Raw genomic sequence first — 20,614 nt, 5'->3', positions numbered from 1 at the left:
TTTCTCTCTAACGTATGTTTTTTTAATTATTTTTAATATAAAATAATTAAAAAATAAAATAAAAATAGAAGTGGTATGATATCACCACTGGCCACTGTTGACCGCCATAGATGGTGATCGTTTGGTCCCAAAATAGGATAGGTCGCTTCGCCTCGATGTCGTGAGTTTGAATCCGACCTCCATTTTACCGAAAGTTACTTCAAAGTCCACGAATTTGAGATTAAAAGTGAGGAAACTGAAACATTTCAATCTAAATTCATGAGTTTTGGGGACATTATCCGATGAAACCACCACCAGATCTAGACTTAAGGGGTTGAGATGAACATGCACATCCCATTTTGGGATCGAACAACCACCATCTACGGCGGTCGACGGTGATTGGAATGAAAATGACACGTTGGCCGTCGGAGAGACAATGAAGAAGAGAAGGAAAAAGGGTAAATTACACCATGAGTCATTAAACTTTACTCTATCTCATATTTTACTCACCAAAACGACATCGTTTTAAAGTATATTTGAGTTTTTCAAAACAGTGTTGGTTTGATTCCTGTGCCACGTCATAACGTCATTAAAAAGTTAACGACAGAGTGAGCAAAATGATTCAATCTGTAAAGTTCAGTGTGAAAATTAGAAAAATTGAAAGTTCGAAGAGCAAAATAGGAGAGAGAGTAAAGTAGAATGAGGAACCGTGTAATTTACCCTTAAAAAAGAATGAGATTTGAAATGGAAATTAGGATTTGCATTAAGGGTTATAATAAGGGATTTATACAACTTAACGATCGTTAAATTTCTTCATTAAGTGACATGTGTCACATTTTTTTTATAATTTTGAGAAATTTATATATATATATATCTTAAAAACCTAAATTTTTCTCAAATTAAAAAAACCCAAAAACTTTTAAAACTCTAATTTCAATATCTTTACCATCGTCGACCATCACCACTGCATCAATCGGCCAAAATTCCAATGTTGTATGACCGGAAGAACACCCAACAACTGAAACCCCCTTACTCCAACCTTTAATTGTAGTGAAAATACGCGATAGAGATGAGAATTGACGTTCGCAAAATGTTACACTTACATCGTCGTTGAGTGTTTGACTGATTGTGAAAACAAGAGGATTTTGGTCGTGGGTGGTTAGCTATACGTCATTGGATTTTCGGTCGATTGACCGCTGTGGAGACGACTGGAGGTAGCAAAGATATTGAAATTAGGGTTTTAAAAATGTCTTTTTTCTTTTAAAAATTATAATTTTAAGTTTTTTTTTAATTTTAATAAAATTTTAAAATTTTATAAAGACAACACATGTCCTTTAACAACAAAATTTAACTGTCGTTATTGTTGAGGCACTTAAAGTGCTAACGTTTGTAACATTAAACACGTAGATAGATCGAAAAAAGTTTAGACGCTACTTTTAAGAAAACGATATAATTCAGGCACTTTACTTTACAAATTAAGCCTTAAAGGAATTGATCATTTTCTAACAATGATGCTTTTTATTTTTATCATCCTTTCAACTTTTGCATTACAACTGTAAATATTAAGATGTGATTTTTCGAGAAAAATATTGTCAATTGAATATAATCAACATCTAAACGTTATAAATAACTTTTTAGTGTTAAATTTCTTTTTTTTAAAAAAAAAACTTAGTTTATGGAGTATTTATTGTATTTTTATAGCATGTTTAAAATTATTAGATTTAATAAGGTAGAAGAAAGAAAAAGGTGTGCCAAGGGATAGATCGAGGGAGAAACGGGTGGGACAGTCCCCTCAAAGTTTTAAATTATTTATATTTTTGATATTTTTTTATTAATAATCTATTTTGCCTCTTAAAATTTTATAATTTATTTTTCCCTTAAAATCTTAAGAATTAATTTTTTAATATAAAATTTTACGTTCGACTTGGAATTAGCCCACTTTGAAGGTTTGTCTTTATGTAAATGGCTGAAAAGCCTCCAAAGAATTATTCCAATGCACCGCCCATTCTGAGTGCAAAGATCAAACTGCAATAAATAACACATGCAACCAATAAAAAAGATTGTTAATGTCACACCCAATTTAAGGTTAAATTTCTTTTAGTAATTTAATTACAAGGAACCCAATAATATACATGTTGTTTTACTAAGACATCATAAATAAAATTCAACCTTTTTATGTTAAAAGTTAAAGGGTAAATACACCGTTCCTCACTGAGTTTTATTCTCTCTCTTGTTCTACTCACCGTACTTTCAAATTCTTTATTTTGTTCACTGAACTTTATAGATTGAATCATATTGCTCACTATGCTATTAACTTTTAACAATGTTATGACATGACAGAAGTATCAAAATGATATCATTTTAAAAAACTTAAATATACACTAAAACAACGTCGTTTCGAACCCTCTTCTTCCCCCATTGTAGCCACCGACCACCACATCATTTTTCATTCCAGTTACCATCGATCGTCGTTGATGGTGGCCATTCAGTCTCAAAATTCATGGGTCGGTTTGTCTCGACCCCCTTAGTCTGAATCTGGTGGTTATTTCACCGGAAAATGTCTCAAAATCTATGAATCTCGACTGAAATGTTTCGGCCTCCTCACTTTCAATCTCTGATTTATGGACTTCGGAGCAAGTTTCGACAAAATAGAGGTTAGATTCGAACTCAAGGTACAAAGGCAAAGCGATCCATGAAATTTGGGAACGAACGATCATCATCTACGGCGGTCGACGGTTGCCGGCGATGGTATCCGACCACCTTCTATTTTTATTTTATAGTTGGGTGAGCAAAATGGAGAGATAGTAAAGTTCAGTGATAAACAGTGTAATTTACCTTTATATTTTCAATTATTTTATATTAAATAATAATAAAAAATGACACGTTATCATACCGTTAGAGAGATAATGACAGAGTGATCAAAATGATTTAATCTGTAAAGTTTAGTAAGATAATAGAAAAATTGAAAGTACGATGAGTAAAATAAGAGAGGTGGTAAAATTCGGTGAGGACCGGTGTAATTTACCCAAAGTTAAAAGATTATAATGTCATTTACAACCGATAAATGTTTTTTTTCATAATCAATAAGAACAAAATTAAAAAAATTAAATTATGATATCATAATTTAAAAAAATTATAAGAAATATTTTTAAGGGGACATCAACAGACTATGCGTAGATTTTTTTTAAATATTATAATTATTTTTTGGTAAAAAGGCACCCAAGGTCCTTGAACTTAAAAAAAAAAACTCAATATTGCCTTCATCCTTTTTTCGATCAATGTGGGCCTCCAACTCTGAAAAAAAAACTCAATGTGACCCTTTGACCAACAGAACTGTTAATTCATGTTTATAAATTGGGTAAATTATATAATTCATCACTTAACTATTTTCTTCTCTTCTATTTTGGTCATTAGACTCTAGAAGTTTTCAATTTTGGAAATCTTAGAGAGTTCAGGGTCTAAGGTTGTAGTTAACCCATACTCTAGAAGTTTTCAATTTCGGAAATCTTAGAGACTTAGGGTCTAAGGTTTAGCTATGGCAAAAAGAAAATGGATTCTTACCCCCTACCTCCACCCCTTTCCCTCCTTCCCTATCTGTCGTCGAAAAATTCCAAGATTACCAATGTGGTGGAGAATGTTTTGGTTTCTCACTAGTGTCACTATTCTCTTTCCAAAACAGTTGACCCCACTGTTCAAATATCTGGAAACTTTGCCCCTGTACCGAACCAACGGGTCAAGTGTAGGCTCCCTGTGACCAGAACAATCCTGGAATGTATAAAAGGTCTACATTCGAAACCGCTTCACAAACCCGTCGCCAGTCATCATTTCTTCGATGGGGATGAGATGGTTCATGCGGTTCAGTTCAAAAATGGTTCGGCTAGCTATGCTTGTAGGTTCACTGATCCATGATTTCGCGATCACCGAGAACTCTGCGGTGATCCCTGAACAGCAAGTGGTGTTCAAATTGCCTGAAATGATTCATGGTGGCTCACCGGTTGTTTATGACAAGAACAAGATGTCGAGGTTTGGGATATTGGTGAAGAATGCCATTGATGCTTCGAGGATCAAGTGGATTGAAGCACCTGATTGCTTTTGTTTTCAACTTTGGAAAACTTGGGGAGAGCCAGAAACTGATGAAGCTCAAATTTTGTTCAAGTGTATTTATATTTACAGATAAGGTAAAAAGGATGATGAAGAACAATATGAACTTTTCTATGAAAAGTTCAAATCCCACTTGATTCAAATTTTTTATGTAATTAGTTTAATTGATATTATTTTAATCATATATTAATAAAATAATAATAAATTTCATGTTATACATAAAAAATAATAAAATAAGTTATGGTGATTAAAATAGGAGTAACTCAAAAGTTGAGTGATTAAATTGAATTTTTTAAATTTTAGTGACCAAAATAGAAGAAAGAAGATAGGTGAATGATAAATTGTGTAATTTACCCAATTTCTAACAGTATTAAACGGCTAAGCTGGGCAAGTTAACGTGTCACACCAACTGAAAGTAACGGTTCCGTTGGTAAACGACGGAAAACGTTGGTCAAAGGGTCACATTGAAATTTTTTTTCCAGAGTTAGAGGGCCACATTGATAAAAAAAAAGGATGAGGGCTGTACTGGTTTTGTTTGAAAGTTCAGGGACCTTGGGTCCCTTTTTGCCTTATTTTTAAAGTGATAGCAATATTAGTGTTTAAAGTGATAGCAATATTAGTATTTTAAATTTTTATTTTTAATGTTTTTATATAAAATTTATATAACAAAGCACTTTAAAAGTTTAAGGACCATTTATAAAGTTTACCTAAAGCCAAATTTAAAATATTATTGATTACTGAATAATTATTTTCTGTGTAATCTATTTAAAATAATAATAATTTTCCGATAAATAGATGTATGATCCAGCCTTTAAAATATGTCTGAAAAGGAAAAAATTTCTCCATGCAGATTATTAAATGCCAAAGTCTATTTCATATAGGCTGCTTAGTTTGAAATTAATATACAAAAATGTGATTATCGAAATTAATAAAATGTTGATATTAATTCCTTAAGTTTTCTTATTATTCTTCGAACATTATATTTTCTTTTTTTTCTTTTCTGAAATGTTGTATTTTTTTTAAATACTTGTTCGAACGTTATTTATTTTCTCAATGATAAAATGTTATAAGATCGAATAAATTGAAATATATGATAATATCACCTTTAAAATTTAAATATTTATATATAATTCATGCATGTATTTGAAGCTTATAAATATCCTTTTTAAATAGAAAACCTGATTTTTCTCCTTAAAAATGCAAACAATAATAAAAAATGAAATTTAGATATCATAATAGAAAACAGATTCGAACAATACATAATTGCAAATTATTCAAACCACAACGCCATAATAATCAAAATCATAGAAGCATCCATGCAAAGCAAACGAACAACATTAATGGTTCAACACAAAAGGCTCACTATCCTTATTAGAATGCTAACTAATTAACTATGTCTTGGTTTTGGTGTCCAAAGCTAAGAGAGAACTGAGGTTCATGGGGCTCATGTAATTAGCCGAACCACTCAAGATCATGTTCACAATTATGCCGTTCGCCCTCTCCGAAGGATGGAACGGATCCCAGAAAGCATATTCGTCTCGGTTTGGGCACAGATTCGATACCACGGTACATAGTCCCAAGCCATTGTAGGGTCCTTGGCCACAACAAGCTACCTTTGATGTGGTAAATCCTGCAAATGAAGCAAATAAAATCCATATACCAAAATAGGCATTAAAGAATAGGTATACTTTTCGAAGGAAAAAAAATAGTTAAGCGACCAACACATAACTGTGAGAATAGGTGGGTGACTACATATGTATTTTACCCAAAAGAACAATGGATTTTTGAAGTGTGTAGTTGCCTTTTTGAGAGGGTTATAAAATTTGGGGCAAAATGCATAATATCTTTGGTAGCTTTCATCATAATTTAATAGTGATTCAAAGGGGGTAGGTTGTTGTAATAAATAAATTTGGGGTTCTTTTTTAATTAGGTCAACAAAATGTCACACATTTTTGTTGTTCATCCTTGTCTCCTTCTTGCTATTAAGGCCTCATTCATTACTCCTAATTGTTAAAATTCCCGGTTTATGCAAATATATGAATTAGTTGAATAATGCATGTGATCATTTAATAAAATTTATGAATTAATTTACCATTTGCTTACCATAGGCTGCAGGGTCATTAATGAAATCAGTGGTTTGCTGTTGTGTATTAGCAGCAATGAAAATATTTGAACCATACTGGCTGTTGAGTTCATTTATCATGTTAACCAATTGTGGATTGTACAAAGCCGCAGCTCGTTGCAATTCGGCGGCACACTGACCGGTTGGACTCCTCATGGCTAATTCTGCCGGAACACAACCCATTGGTCCTGTCCCGGTCACCAGAACCTTCCGAGCTCCTAGATCATACAGCCTCTGCAATATAGTTTGTAAGCTTACAAATCTCCAGGCATCTTTCATGTTAATGTGACACAATGCCAAGAAATATTACCATTAGAAGTTTCTTGTACTCAGAGATCAGGTATCGAACATAATCTGGTAGACTGAACTGGCGAGATCTCGGAGAGAATGGAATCAAGTAGTAGTTGTTAACGAAATCGTTGCCGCCGACGGTGATGAGTATGAGTGCATCGTTTACGATCCGTCTCACTTCGTCGTACCCGACGAGGTCAGTCAACCGGGCCTGGTATTGTTCAAAGTACTTCAATTGCTTGTACATTCTGATAATGTTTATCTGTCAATGCATCATTTGAAGGACAAAAACAGTCAAAATGGGCTTGAAATGTCAAAAAAAAAAAAAAAAACACATGGAATTTGAGAAGTTTACAAATTGGATGCCAGTGTCATTGAGGATCCCAATGCCAGCTGAAGCAAAGTTGGCCCCAACAAGTAGCCTATCTCCCCTGAGCTCTGGACTCAAGTATGGCAATGTTGGCACTGAACCAAGTGCTTCACCTGATACATACACAAATTCTCAGTTGAATCAACATGAAATATGAAGAGAAAATTAGAAGTAAAAGGGAATGGAAGTCCCAACTGATGAAATCGGGGATGTTTTTGCCGTTCGAGAAGCGACCGGTGGGACGACGGTTGGGGGTATCAATGCCGTAAGGCGGCGAATCGGCTCGAGCAGTGGTTGCTAAGAAATTGTTGTTGCCATTGTCAACAAGGGAATCACCGAACACAAAAAATGCCCTGGCGGATTCAACTCGGGCAGTTGAAGTAGCCATTACAAGTCCTAAAACCATCCACGAAACAAAAACAAGTGAGCTCGCCATGGGACCAGCTAGCTATCAAAAAGGAGAATGATAATGTTTATTAATGGAGACTTTGTCTTGGCATATGAATCGAAGGGGTAGGAGCCCTTAATATATAGGGTAGGGGATTGTTGTCAAAGGTGAAAAACATGGCCTACACAAACAAAAGCTATACAGTACAGGTAGGTGTGTTTGGCAATGGCACCTCATCACCATTTCCATTGAATCACCTACTTTTAAGGCTTAGAAAAATGGTCATTAGGGTAGCTTTGGCATAAATTTTACTCCTATGTTCTAACAAAAATCTTTTTATCATTGTATTTTAATTTGATTGACTCGATCATGATAATTTTTGTTTTAATCTTTTATAAGTGTTTACAATGATTTTTCTGAAAAGAAAAATCATGAGTGATGCACATAGCATATTCTAGGGTAAATGGCATATTAAGTTGCCTAATGATTCACAAGGTTTCGGTTTAGTCACCCAATTATCACATGTCAGAATCATCGTAATATTTTTAATGGCGGGTGATCAAAACTAAACAAAAACGTAAGTTTACGTATTATTTTTAAAATAGTTGAATGAACAACACGAAATTGCAAAATTAATTGGGTGACTAAATATGTATATATATTCTATTGCTATCGTAGAGGTTTATGTTAATGAAACAATCAACTACAATGGTTAAAAATAATTATTATTCCAGAGGTGTTGGGTTCGAGCGTTATGTCTATAAAGATATTTAAATGTTCATTATCAAATAATTAAAAAAATTCAAACAAATATTAACTTATAACATCTCAAACTAATTAAAAAAATTAGGGTTTAGTTTCTTGGGAATTCTACCTACTGTATGACCCTTACCCTACATTGTAAGTGGTATAAATTCATGTGAAATTGATAGTTTAATTCACTGGGATAGATCTTCATCGATATTCACCCACCAAGTACACTTGGATTTATTGGTTTCGTAGATAAAATTTCACAAAACGACCGCCATTGTCGGTTTTAATGTTTCGTGGACCCTTTTTTATCCTTTTCCCCTATGGTTTTTAAATCGATTTTTTTTTTCTTTAAATTTGTGGATAGAGTTAAAAATAGAATAAAATTTAAAATTACAAATAAATTATAATGAAGTGTATAACATTATACATTTACTAATCTTGTGTTCAATCGTCGAGGAAATTTTTTTAATTATTTTTATTTAAAGAGAAGAGAAGATTATAAATTAAGAGTAAAAATGTATAATAGTAAAATACTCTACAAAATTTTCTTATTTTTCAATTGAGCCTTTAATGTTATCATGTCACGCCAGTAAAATATTAACCATCAGTTAATCATTCGAAAGAATTTATTTGAAAAAATTAAAATTTTAAGGCGTGATTTGTATTGAGAAACTAAGACAATTGGAATAAGTTAAAAGGTTAAGAATTTTTTTATCATTATGTCTCTAAAAATGTACCTTAGTGAAGTTGTCATATGATGAATATAATTTGAATTTGATATGATATTATAAAAAAAGATTTATTTTTTCAAAAAAAATTGTTTGTTGTTTAATTACAACAAATTGTGTTGTCTCTAAATTGAGAAAGAAAGAAAAAAAAAATCAAATTTTGGAACCAGTTGTCTTGATCAAAGCAAATCATGATAAAGAATGTTTGGAAAAAAGACAATGGTTCATTTTAAAAAATAATTATCATTAATTTTATGTTGGTGACTTATGACATATTATAATGTTATTTAATGAATTAAAATAAATTTAAGAGTCAATTCTTTAATAAACAAAGAGAAAGACAAGGAATAGACTAAAAACTAAACATAAGCATCAAGAAACTTAGCACTCAAACGTTTTGATCAATCAAAGTTGCTTTTGATAGTTCCTCAATTACTAAATATACATCTCAAATAAATTGGCCTACAAAAGAAAAAACTATATTTGGTCAACTAAAGTGATATATGCTTAAGAAATCAATATAATAATTACAAAATTCGTCACTGAATTTTGCTCTCTCTTATTTTGCTCACTGAACTTTAAAAATTTTCAATTTCCTCATTGAACTTAATACATTGGGTTTTTTGGTCACATAACTTTACTCTCTCCCCTATTTTGGTCATTGTTCCATTAAATAGTTAACGACGTTAAAAATGACACTGTTAAGTTTTTTCACTAAAATGACGTTGTTTTGTATATATATAACAGTCCATTTTAACGCTGTTAACTGTTTAACAATCGAGTGACCAAAAAAGCCCAATATATTAAGTTCAATGAGGAAAATGAAAAGATTTAAAGCACAATGAGTGAAATAAGTGAGAGTGTCAAGTTTAGTTACTAAATTTGTAATTTAGCAAATTATTACTATATGATACATTACAAAAAATAATTTTATAAATAATATTAAATAAGGGCGGACACAATCATCAAAATAAATAACAAATATAAGAAAAATCGGATCTAAGGTAGGTGCTTACTAACCCTAGTATATGTGTACATCCGCAAAATTACAATTGTCAAATATCTAGTTATTTGTTTTTTATATTTTTAAATAAATAATTATTTAATGCATTGTTATTGGGAAAAAATTACAATTGATCTTAAGATAACGACATGTATCCGTAAAATATTTTTACAAACTTAAAAAGTAAATAAATATAATACTTGTCATCATCTTAAAATTACTTGTGAAACTATTTTTTCCATATGCAATGTATCAAATAAAAACAACTTTAAAATAAATTAAAATATGAACATTTAACACCATCAAAACGTTACTTATAAAATTATTTTTTACTATATTTATACAAAATTTATAAAAAAATTAATGTGATTCCAATTGCTCAAAAAGAGCATAAAAACATTGTAGTTATAACAAACAATTTTGGACCACTAAAATTAATTTTAAAAATAAAAAAATAAAAGATGCCAAGGCTTTAAGAAATACCCACTACTCCCTCAAACTAAAAGATATATATATATATATATATATATGGATAATGATTTGATAGGTTGGTAGAATAGTTTTTATTATCTGAATTTATTGTTTTATTTTTATTTTTTAATAATTATAAGATAATATCAATTCATAATTTTTTAATCACTAACAATAAGAATATACTTTTTAAATATAATTATTTAAATTTAAGATCATAAAAAAAAACAACATTTTATTTTATTAGAAATCGTCTAAAAAAAGATCCTTCGTCACCCATATATACAATAATAATTCTATATATGTGGGAGCTGGAAATGATAGCTCCACCAATAAATGGGGGCTAATTTAAGCTACTATTATTACGCCTCAACCCGATTTTGAGGCTCATAAATTACTGGAAAAACATGCATAAGGAAATACTGTCCCTACTCTTCAATTCCTCATTTAGTTTCATCTTGGGTTTAGGAGAAAAAAAATTAGGACGATTAAATTGAATAAAATTATAGTTTTAAACTTATTAAATTGATTTAGAAATAAAAATGAATGTTATCATCTTTAAAAAATTTGAATTAAGATAGTTGTATCTGCAGGGTATATGTACATTATCAATAGGTTAAAAAAATTAGAAACAAATATTATCTTATAATCACCCCTTCCTATTAAAAAATATAATTTTAAATATTTATTTTTCATTTAATTTAAATCAAAGATCCAGTTTTCAATTAAAAATAAAACTTATTTTTACATTAGTATTTATAAATTGTAATTAAATTCATGGAAGTTTGAGCTGACTCAATAAAACATTTGTCAAAGGCTTATCTTCCAAAGAAGCTTTTGACTAGATTTGTATAGACAAAATTTGGTGGCTCATTTCTTTATAGAAAAGAAGCCTCACGGCGTAAAGATAACAAACACGTATTCTTTTACTTAGTAACGGATATATGAATATTTTAGACGATGGATATATATATATATATATCAATAATAATTTTTTTATTGAATGAATTCAAATAAAATTTTATGATAGACAAAAAGACAGAATCATGATTTCAACTTTAAGAGAAAAAATATAATTAATCATATAAAATGAGGGGACAAAGTATTGATACCCCTATTGGAAATATCGATATTCCCTTAGGTATCGATACCAAAATTACATTCTAGAATCTGATTAGTGTTCTCGGTATTGATGCTATCCTGTGAGTATCGATACCGGCCTTTCAGTATCGATGCCGGTCTTTCAGTATCAATACTCCTCGCATGGGTATCGATACTTCCTTCTTAAATTTGAACATTTTAGCCTAAACTGAAGAACAATATTGATAATATTCTTACAGTATTGATACCCTTGCTCGAAAATACCTTATTTTGGCAACGAACGATGACAAATTTCATCCCAAAACACCCTAGTAAGGGTCTCAATTGTTATTAGAGTCTTATTGATGATTTAAGAGATCATAAAGAGGTCTTATAACATAATGAAAAATCAAAAGATGCAATCTACCATGAACATGATTCCAAGCTCATACAACCTACCAAATCTCACTTATTGAACTACATTTGGTAGAGTTGAGTTAGAAATGAATTACCTTGGTAATCTAGGTTGTTGGAAACGTCCAAAGCTCAACCCAAAACAAGCTTCTCATTGTTCTTACTCTTGGAGCTTTCTCAAACTTCTCTCACTAACATGGAATCAAGAACATGGGTTACTAACTGAATTTATAGGTTAAGAAAGGTTTAAAAATAGTTCCTAAGATTAGAAATCACTGAAAACAGACCAAAACCTTTAGGTTCCTTAAACCCCACAAAACCCACACTTTGAAAACTAAGGCCAAATCTTGTATTTGAAGGCTTAAATTGAAGCTTAAGGCGGGTTGAGTCTGAAACTTACCATGAAAATCCCGAATTAGGCTTAAAACCTCAAAGTTTTGACCTTTGCTAAGGTTTGGAGAAGAAGAAAGTGAATGAAGAAGAAGAGAAGAAGACAAACTTGGTGTTTTGGAAAAGAGGAAAAGAAACAAACATGAGATCACTAATCTTAATTGTTTTTATCTTTATTTTTTAACAATGGTAAAATTCTACCTTGGTCCTACTGATTTTGGTTGCTAACTAAAAATGCCCTTTTTATCCACTTTTGAGATCAATCCAAGCCTAATTTCACTTGTTTTTGGTTCAAGACTTCCTACAAGCTAAAGAACTTTTCCAAAGCCCATCTCAGGATAGACCGAAAATCATAACCCAAGATTCAGGGCGTTACAACTTTCCCCTCTTAGAAAGAAATTTTATCCTCAAAATTTACCTGGATAGAAGAGGTAAGGATAGTAAAGTTGCAAGTCCTTCTCGGTTTCCCAAGTTGCTTTCTTGATGTTGTGATTCCTCCATATCGCCTTTACTAAGGGGATCCTCTTGTTCCTTAACTCTTTCACCTCCATAACTTGGATTATGACTGTCTCTTCTGTTTAGGGCATGTCTGGGCTGACCTCAATCTACTCTAGGGGTATGACATGTGAAGGATTGAATTGTATCTTCTAATTATGGATACATGGAACACATTGTGAATATGCTCCAATTTTGGTGGCAAGACTAACATATAAGCTACTGGCCTGACCTTCTCCAGCACCTCATAAGGCCCTATAAAGCGAGGAGTCAACTTTCATTTGTTCCCAAAGCAAAACATTTTTTTGCAAGGCGAAACCTTAAGGAACACTTTGTCCCCAACCGTGAACTTAATGTCCTTACGCTTCAAGTCTGCGTAAGACCTCTGCTTGTCTAAAGCCTCCTTAAGCTGCTCTGAATCAATTGAACTTTCTCATCTATCTTTCTGATCAAGTATGGGCCTATTATCTTACCCTCACAAAGTTCTGTCGAACATAGTGGAGTCCTACATATGTGCCCATACAAGGCCTCATACGAAGCCATCTGAATGCTTGACTGAAAACTGTTTGAAATGATGGAAGTCGGTACACCGTGCAACCTCACTATCTCATGGAAGTACAACTGAGCTAACCTCTCTAAGGTATAGTCCATACTAATTGGGAGAAAGTGAGCTGATTTGGTTAGGCGGTCAACTATGACCCAAACTGCGTCATGTCTTTGTCTGGTCAGTGGTAACCCTGTCATAAAGTCCATGGTTACCATATCCCATTTCCACTGAGAAATCTGAATGGGCTAAAGCAAACCTAAGGAAACCTAGTATTCCACTTTAACTTACTAACACACTAGAGATCTAGTGAAAAACACCGATACTTCCCTTTTCATGCCATGTAATACCCCAAATTTGGGGTAGTGACTAAAATGTAAGTTTTATAAGTTTGATGGATAAAGTATAAACTGTGAAAAGTTTATGGACCAAAATGATAATTTTGAAAAGGTATATATTTTAGTCTGTAAATGAATAGTTTGGCCTACAATAAGAAATTTCGTGGTAATCAAATTTTCTGTACAAGATTTGTGTTAAAAGCTATAAAGCATTAAAGTTCGATTTAGAAATCGAATAATTGGATCAAACCAGAATTTCACGAAAAAATTTGAAAGATGTTAGATAATGGTTGGAAATATTATTTCCATATTTTAGATTAGAGAAATTTAGCTCAGATCAATGTAATTTTTTTAGATTTGGTTGAATTGTGAAATTTTAGTGACTAAAATGCAATTCTAAAAAAAATTTCATGGTCATAGTAGAAGGTCAAAACCAAGTTGATTCATCTTTGATTATGGAATATTTTAATGGAAGATAATACAATGACATTTGGTTATTATCAAGTTTCATTAATGGTATTTTTGGGATTTCTCATTAATTGAATTTTAAATTCAATTATATTATAAAGTAGTCATGTGTTAAGGATTATTAATACTAGAATAATCGATAAATTAACATATTTTCAGCCATTTTCTTCATCTTTGAGATGCTTTTGTTTTTCTGGAGGGGTTTTATATTGTTAATTACAGTACTATTTCCACTCTCAATTCATAATCCTACTTCAGATTTTCCCCCTAAAGCGTCGTCCCCTATTTTGAATTCTTTTTTCTCTTTGTTCCCAGTTTTGATCATCCTTTCCATAACTATGCGTTTGATCGAACCCGTTCTTCAGCAGTAAACTAGATATTGGCAAGGAAGAAAATAATTCAAAATAATCTCTGTTGTATGTTGTTGTATCTGAAGTATTTTTTTTTCTTTTTCTTATGTTAATTATTGCTCTAGTTTGTGTTTCTTTCATAATTATTGGGGGAAATTCTTGTTCCAGTTTGGGAATTTGAAGTCTGGTGGTTTCATTATCACAAATCCTTCATCGCTTCTATTTGATTTTGTTAAAAAAAGTGTTTTTCTTTAACAAATTGTTACTGTTGGAATCTAGTGTTCTTTGTGAAGACTTTGAATTCTGGAAATTTTTGTGTAGTTTTTTATGGGAATCATACGCTGGGAATTTAGTTTGGGGAATTATATATGCAGATCTGCTAAATCATTGAAAATAAGTCTGATATCTGTATGCAAATTTTCTTTCCATTTTAGTTCTTTGTTCTGCATAATTTTTCTAGGTTCTGAAGTTTATTTTTCAAGTAGTTAAGTGTTCCATTGTTCTGCTCTACTGTCCATATAAGCCACGAAGGTTTGGTCTTTTACTGATATATTTTTTTGAAATAATAGATTCTGGTTTTTGTTTCTTTAGCTGAATTATTCGATTACCTGAATGCTTTTTCCTTTTGTTTTTTGTGCTTTTTGTTTGTTTAGTGGACACTTGGATCTACTGGATCTTTATTTTTGCACTTTTCTTTGAGTAAGATTTACTGGATTTGTATTTTTTCATTGCCCTAGACTCCTAGTATCTTATATCATTATTGATATTTAAGTAAGATATAAATCCAATCATTGGTTTTTAGCTGTTGGCCTTAAGTTTAGTAAGATATTGTTAATTTGTCTTAAAATCCTATTAATTAACCAACTAGACTTCTTAGTACCCCTAAATTCTCTAGCATTTTATTGGTGCACCTTCTGTTTTCTTTGGATTCTTTTTTCATAGTTCCTCATAGCTTCAAATATAGATGATTACTTGAGGTCATGTCATTCTTTTAGATCTCATAGGGCGTATAGGGGGAGGGCTCGACAGAGTGGTTTCAAGGAGACTAGACTTAGTGTTTGTTCGTTGAATGTAGGCACATTAAATACTAGGCTGCTGGAGCTGACCGACGTACTTAGTAATAGAAAAATAGATTTTGCTTGTATTCAGGAGACTAGGTGGAAAGGGGCTTGCGCCAGAGAGTGTAATGAGTACAAGTTGTGGTTTTCATGCATAGATAACGCTAGAAATGGGGTAGGTATCTTGGTATCCTCTACGCTCAAGGAAAATGTAGTTAAAGTTTGTAGATACCGGGATAGGATCATGATGATTAAGGTTATTATAGAAGAGGAAGTGGTGAATGTCTTTTCAATGTACGCCCCACACGTTGGCCTAGGGGAGGGGGAGAAACATTGCTTATGGGATCAGTTAGATGATGTACTTAGGAGAATTCTGGAGGACCAAAGAGTTTTCATATGGTGGTCACTAACTCCTACTTTAACAAGAGAGATGTAACTTGATACGTTCCATAGTGGGGGACATTGTACCCAAATCACTACATCCTGGTTCGAAATCGGATCGATGGGCTTGCATTGACTGTAAGGTGTTCCCTGAAGAGACATGTGCATCACAACACAGATTGTTGGTTTTGGTGTTCTGCGTACGCCACTGGTGGAGCACTCATAAGAGGGCTAAACTTGGTAAACCTAGGATCCTTTAGAAGAACTTACATAGAGCGATAATTGATGACTTTAGGAGTAAGGTTATGTCTAATACAGGTTTTGGAACTACAAACTCAAATAATGCAGATATGTTATGGAAAAATATGGAACATTCCATCAGAGAGGTGGGAAAAAACACCCTTAAGTCGACAGGGAAGGTCAAGGAGCATAAAGAATCGTGGTGGTGGAACTACGAAGTCCAAACTAAGGTGAAGACAAAACAAACTTGCTTTAAAGAGTATCTACAATGCAATGACGACGAAGGAAGATCAAGATCTAAACAAAGATACAAGGAGGCGAAGCGGGAAGCCAAGAAAATGGTGGCTAAAGCAAATGATAAAGAATACGAGGAAATGTACAAGAGATTAGACACCAAGGAAGGACAAAACAATATCTTCAGGCTAGCAAAATCCAGGGAGAATAGGAAAAATGATCTAGGTAGCATTAGGTTTATTAAGGACAACAATGGTGTTCTTTTAGTGAACGATCATGATATTAAGAGGGTTTGGGGTAGTTACTTCTTTGGCTTATTTAACGACGGTGTCTCTCCTGGTAGAGATAATACATTTGATGGGTCAGCCGACCATCATACTACGGCCAATTAATGCCCTACAAGTAGGATTGGGTTTGAGGAAGTCAAAATGACTCTTAGAAAGATGGGGAGGGACAAAGCTATTGGTCTAATTAAATTCCTATCACTGTGTGGTTGGCCCTAGAAGAAGAGGGAGTTAAGTGGTTGACTAATATCTTTAATATTATTTTAGAGACTGCCAAGATGCCAGAGGAGTGAAGAGAGTCTACGGGATACCAATCTATAAGAACAAAGGAGATCCCAACGTTGTGGCAACCACAGAGGTATTAAACTACTCAACCATACCATAAAGCTATGGGAAAGGGTGATAGAGGCTATGTTGAGACATGTTACTAGGTTTCGGAAAACCAATTTGGCTTTATGCCAGGCAAGTCTACTACGGAGGCGATTCATCTACTTCGACGGCTTATGGAGAAATATAGGGGAAAAATAAAGATCTTCACATGACATTCATTCACTTGAGAAGTCGTATGATAACGTTCCCGCGATACGATCTGGAAGACCTTGGAAACGAGACGGATCCAACTGCTTATATCCGGGCGATTTGTGATATGTACTGTAGATCTACTATACGTCAGGACTACAGTTGGCGACACCGAGGCATTCCCTGTGGAAATCAGACTCCACCAGGGGTTGGCTCTTAGCCCTTACATCTTTGCCTTGATTATGGACGATATCTATTGTGCGACACCAGACGGTGTCCATGGTGTATGCTTTTCGCTGACAATATTGTCCTAGTTGCTGAAACAAGAACTAAGCTAAATAGTAGACTGGCTACCTGGAAGACTGCTTTGGAAGAAAAAGGTCTAAGGATTAATATTGCAAAGACAAGTATTTATGTTCAAACTTCGTGGGAACCAAAAAGATGAAGATATAGAGGTATGCATAGAAGGACACGTTCTCCACTCAAAGGATTGTTTCAAGTACCTAGGGTCTATGATACATAAAGATGGGGTGTGGATGATGACGTTACACATCGTATAAAGGTGGGATGACTAAAGTGGAGGGCTGCTACCAGTGTTTTGTGTGACAAAAAGGTTTCTCTAAAACTTAAGGGAAAATTTTATAGAATGACAATAAGACCAGCACTGCTGTATGGATCAGAATGTTGGGCAATCAAGAAGGATCACGTAAAGAGGATGGAGGCCGTAGAAATAAGAATGCTTCGATGGGTATGTGGTAGGACTCTGTGGGACATGACACCAAACTCTACTATTAGGATGTCCTTGCGGGTTGTGCCTGTATCCGAAAAATTAAGGGAGGGAATACTACGGTGGTTTGGGCATGTCCTTAGGCGATAACCGTCGTATGCGATCAAGAGGGTAGAGTACCAGAAGGAGAGGACGACCAAGGAGGAAGTGGGACGTCTGCTTGAGATCTGATTTGAAGGATTTAGCCCTTACCGAGGACTGACCTCAGATAGGAAAGAATGGAGACTTAAGACCAGGGTAGCCGAGTAGTGTGGGTCACATCCATAGGGTGTATCATCTCTGTCTTATTTTAATGCCTTTGTAGAAATTTCCATGACTTCTACTTTTTATACGTTTCTGTCATTGGAACTTATGAAGGCTTAGAACTAGGGTAGCGGAAAAGTGTTGCCTTAGTTTAGGTTTTAACCTATTTGACCTTATTCTTCTCGTTGCTTGCTATCGTTGACTTATGTGTATCGTTCTCTTCATATTTCCTCTTTTTAATTTTAGTCGGGTCTACGTTTCTATCTATATGCAGAGCTTTTTACGCAGGGATTTATTTGCAGGGATTACTTCCTATTACATACGCGCAGGAGGTCTTCCACGGAAGCTGCTCTCAACCTGGCGTTGGGGGCATCCTACTACCCTACCTCCATTTACCCCATTGTATATGGGAATAGGGTTTTGTTGTTATTGTTTATGCTGAACAAAATTATTGTGTTGCTGAGGAATTGATGAAGGATTTTATGTTTTTGATGTTGGAGATTTTATTCTAAAGTGTGTATGATGATTACATTATTTATACATGCTTATATTAGGTTCGAGCACTTTAGGGTTTATGAAGATTGATGGAATTTGATGCAATTTGATGTTGTGATGGTTAGAATAACATGAATTTAATGCAAGAGAGATGAATTCAATCTTGAAATTGAATGATAACCTTATCCTAAAGTACTAAGTAGGTTCAACCATGAAGGGGAATTTAAGGGGGAAATATTTAAATATTTCTATGGTCTTGAACTGATATTAGAAGTATTCTATGTGATTTGGAGATCAATTTGGAAGATTGAGTTAATAAAAGGGCTGATATACAAGTTTTGAGAATTATGAGATATTATTCAAGAAAGTATTTGAGGTGTTAATGTTAATTTTAACATTAAAATGCTGGAATTTTAAGTTAGAAAGTTTACTAGAACCAAATTGTAAATTTTGAAAATATAAATGGTGTAATTTGAAAAGTCTTAATATTACAGGGATTGATTGTAAGTTTATTAAATGTAGAAGTAATTTAAGTAAATTATTACAATGCTGGAAATTTTATTAGTATGATGATTTTTAGTTTAAATATTAAGTCGTGATTAAATTGCAAGTTTATGAAGTTGGGTGGTTGAAATTAAAAGGAAAAGAAAGTTTAGGATGAAATTGCAAGCTTTCGAATGTTAAAGTGTGATTTGAGTATTGTATTAAATTTCTGGAAATTTTAGTATCTAATGTACATGATCGTAATGGTGAATGATCATTATGAATTTAATGGAAAAAATTAAGGTGAATTCCAAATAGAATTCATAATTAGTGGCTTGATTGTGTAATTGGCGAAAGCTAAAGGGTTGAAAAGGAAATAAATATTTATGGAATCAAATGAACATTTTTTAGAAGTTTGAATATATGATGGGAGTATAATTTAGTTATATCGATTAAGTATCGATTTCATTTTTATAGACTTATATTTCTAAGTTTAGATTATGTTAGTTCGATGCTAACTATAGTTTGAATATGTTATGTTATTGTTACGTTGTCAGACTACGATAAATCTAGTGACCCGAATGAATCAAAAGGAAAGGATAAAGTACGTGATTAAGACTATCATATAAAAGGTTTGGCAGTGAGGGAAAGGTGAGTGCAATTTAGTTATTTAATTATTATGATCGAGAACGACTTGCGATAAGTCAACCTCATATAATTATTTTCAAGTATGATTTAAATTTAATTATGGTTATATCCATAAATTTTCATCAAGTCTTATAAATGAGTTAGGGTATGAACTACCCAAGTACGATTTTTTGATGATGAATTTGAAGTATTTATGATTTTAAGATGCTAACAATAATGATTATATTATGACTTATAAGCCCACTGTATGTTGCATTGAAAATTGTTGGTACATTTGCCATTCCATTAAGTTGAGTACTTTCAAGTATGATACATTCGTGTACATTATGATCCACACCTTTGGTACTCATGTTATGATTACACTTGGAGTGCATTATATGACCAGTTATGATTGGCACCATGATGTGCCTAGTGAGCACCATATGTTCTACTCACGTACCTTATATTCTCTTAATATACTTTGGACTAGAAAAAATATGAAAGTATGAATATGTAAAGTTGCAAAAAAAATGATATGTTCATATTATCTGATATTATTTATCATTATTTTTATATGAATGAAACAAGTGATTTTTAGGTTACGATGCAGTACTGGACTTGAATATGTTTGGAATGTTTAAGTTTTATTTAATCCATTTCCAGTTTTAAGTATTTATGATGTTTAAAATGTTTTATCTCACCTTAGCTTACTACTGCCTCACTAAGATATACTTAGCATGTGATTTTCATGCGTACGTTCTGGTAGAGAAACGGACGTGCAGTGAGGAGCCTCCATAGCATCTTTTTGGAGATTGTTTATATTCAGTATCAGTAAGACTTTGATGTTACTTTTGACTATTAATGATATATATTTATGTTATCAGTATGCTTTATCAGTTCTAATTTAAATGGTATGTAATAGTAAATTAGGATCACTTCATTTTGACTAACTATCTATATCTGTAATTATGAATGAAT

The 20,614-nt window shown here is 32.8% G+C and overlaps 1 protein-coding gene across 1 annotated transcript; it reads right to left on the bottom strand.

Annotated features, from left to right (window-relative positions):
* Positions 1 to 5,336: 5,336 nt before the first annotated feature.
* LOC120154941 (GDSL esterase/lipase At5g33370-like) lies at positions 5,337 to 7,314 on the bottom strand. Its single transcript, XM_039166550.1, has 5 exons — positions 7,059 to 7,314; positions 6,849 to 6,976; positions 6,513 to 6,755; positions 6,184 to 6,436; positions 5,337 to 5,710 (listed from the first exon to the last, which is right to left on the bottom strand). Exons 1-5 carry the CDS (start codon positions 7,297 to 7,299, stop codon positions 5,472 to 5,474), a joined length of 1,104 nt encoding a protein of 367 aa, XP_039022481.1. The 5' UTR covers positions 7,300 to 7,314; the 3' UTR covers positions 5,337 to 5,471.
* Positions 7,315 to 20,614: the final 13,300 nt, after the last annotated feature.

This window comes from Hibiscus syriacus, unplaced genomic scaffold, assembly GCF_006381635.1.
Source record: "Hibiscus syriacus cultivar Baekdansim isolate YM2019G1 unplaced genomic scaffold, ASM638163v2 tig00111153_pilon, whole genome shotgun sequence".
NCBI lineage: Eukaryota > Viridiplantae > Streptophyta > Magnoliopsida > Malvales > Malvaceae > Hibiscus > Hibiscus syriacus.
This window is presented reverse-complemented; position numbering and strand designations above follow the sequence as displayed.

Bases quoted from the DNA above. Each gene is read 5' to 3' on its own strand.
- LOC120154941 (XM_039166550.1), bottom strand. From the start codon at position 7,299: ATGGCGAGCTCACTTGTTTTTGTTTCGTGGATGGTTTTAGGACTTGTA. The intron at 6,977-7,058 runs GTTGGGACTTCC...TGTATGTATCAG, and splicing joins AAACATCCCCGATTTCATCA to GTGAAGCACTTGGTTCAGTG. The intron at 5,711-6,183 runs GTAAGCAAATGG...CTTCATTTGCAG, and splicing joins TAATGACCCTGCAGCCTATG to GATTTACCACATCAAAGGTA.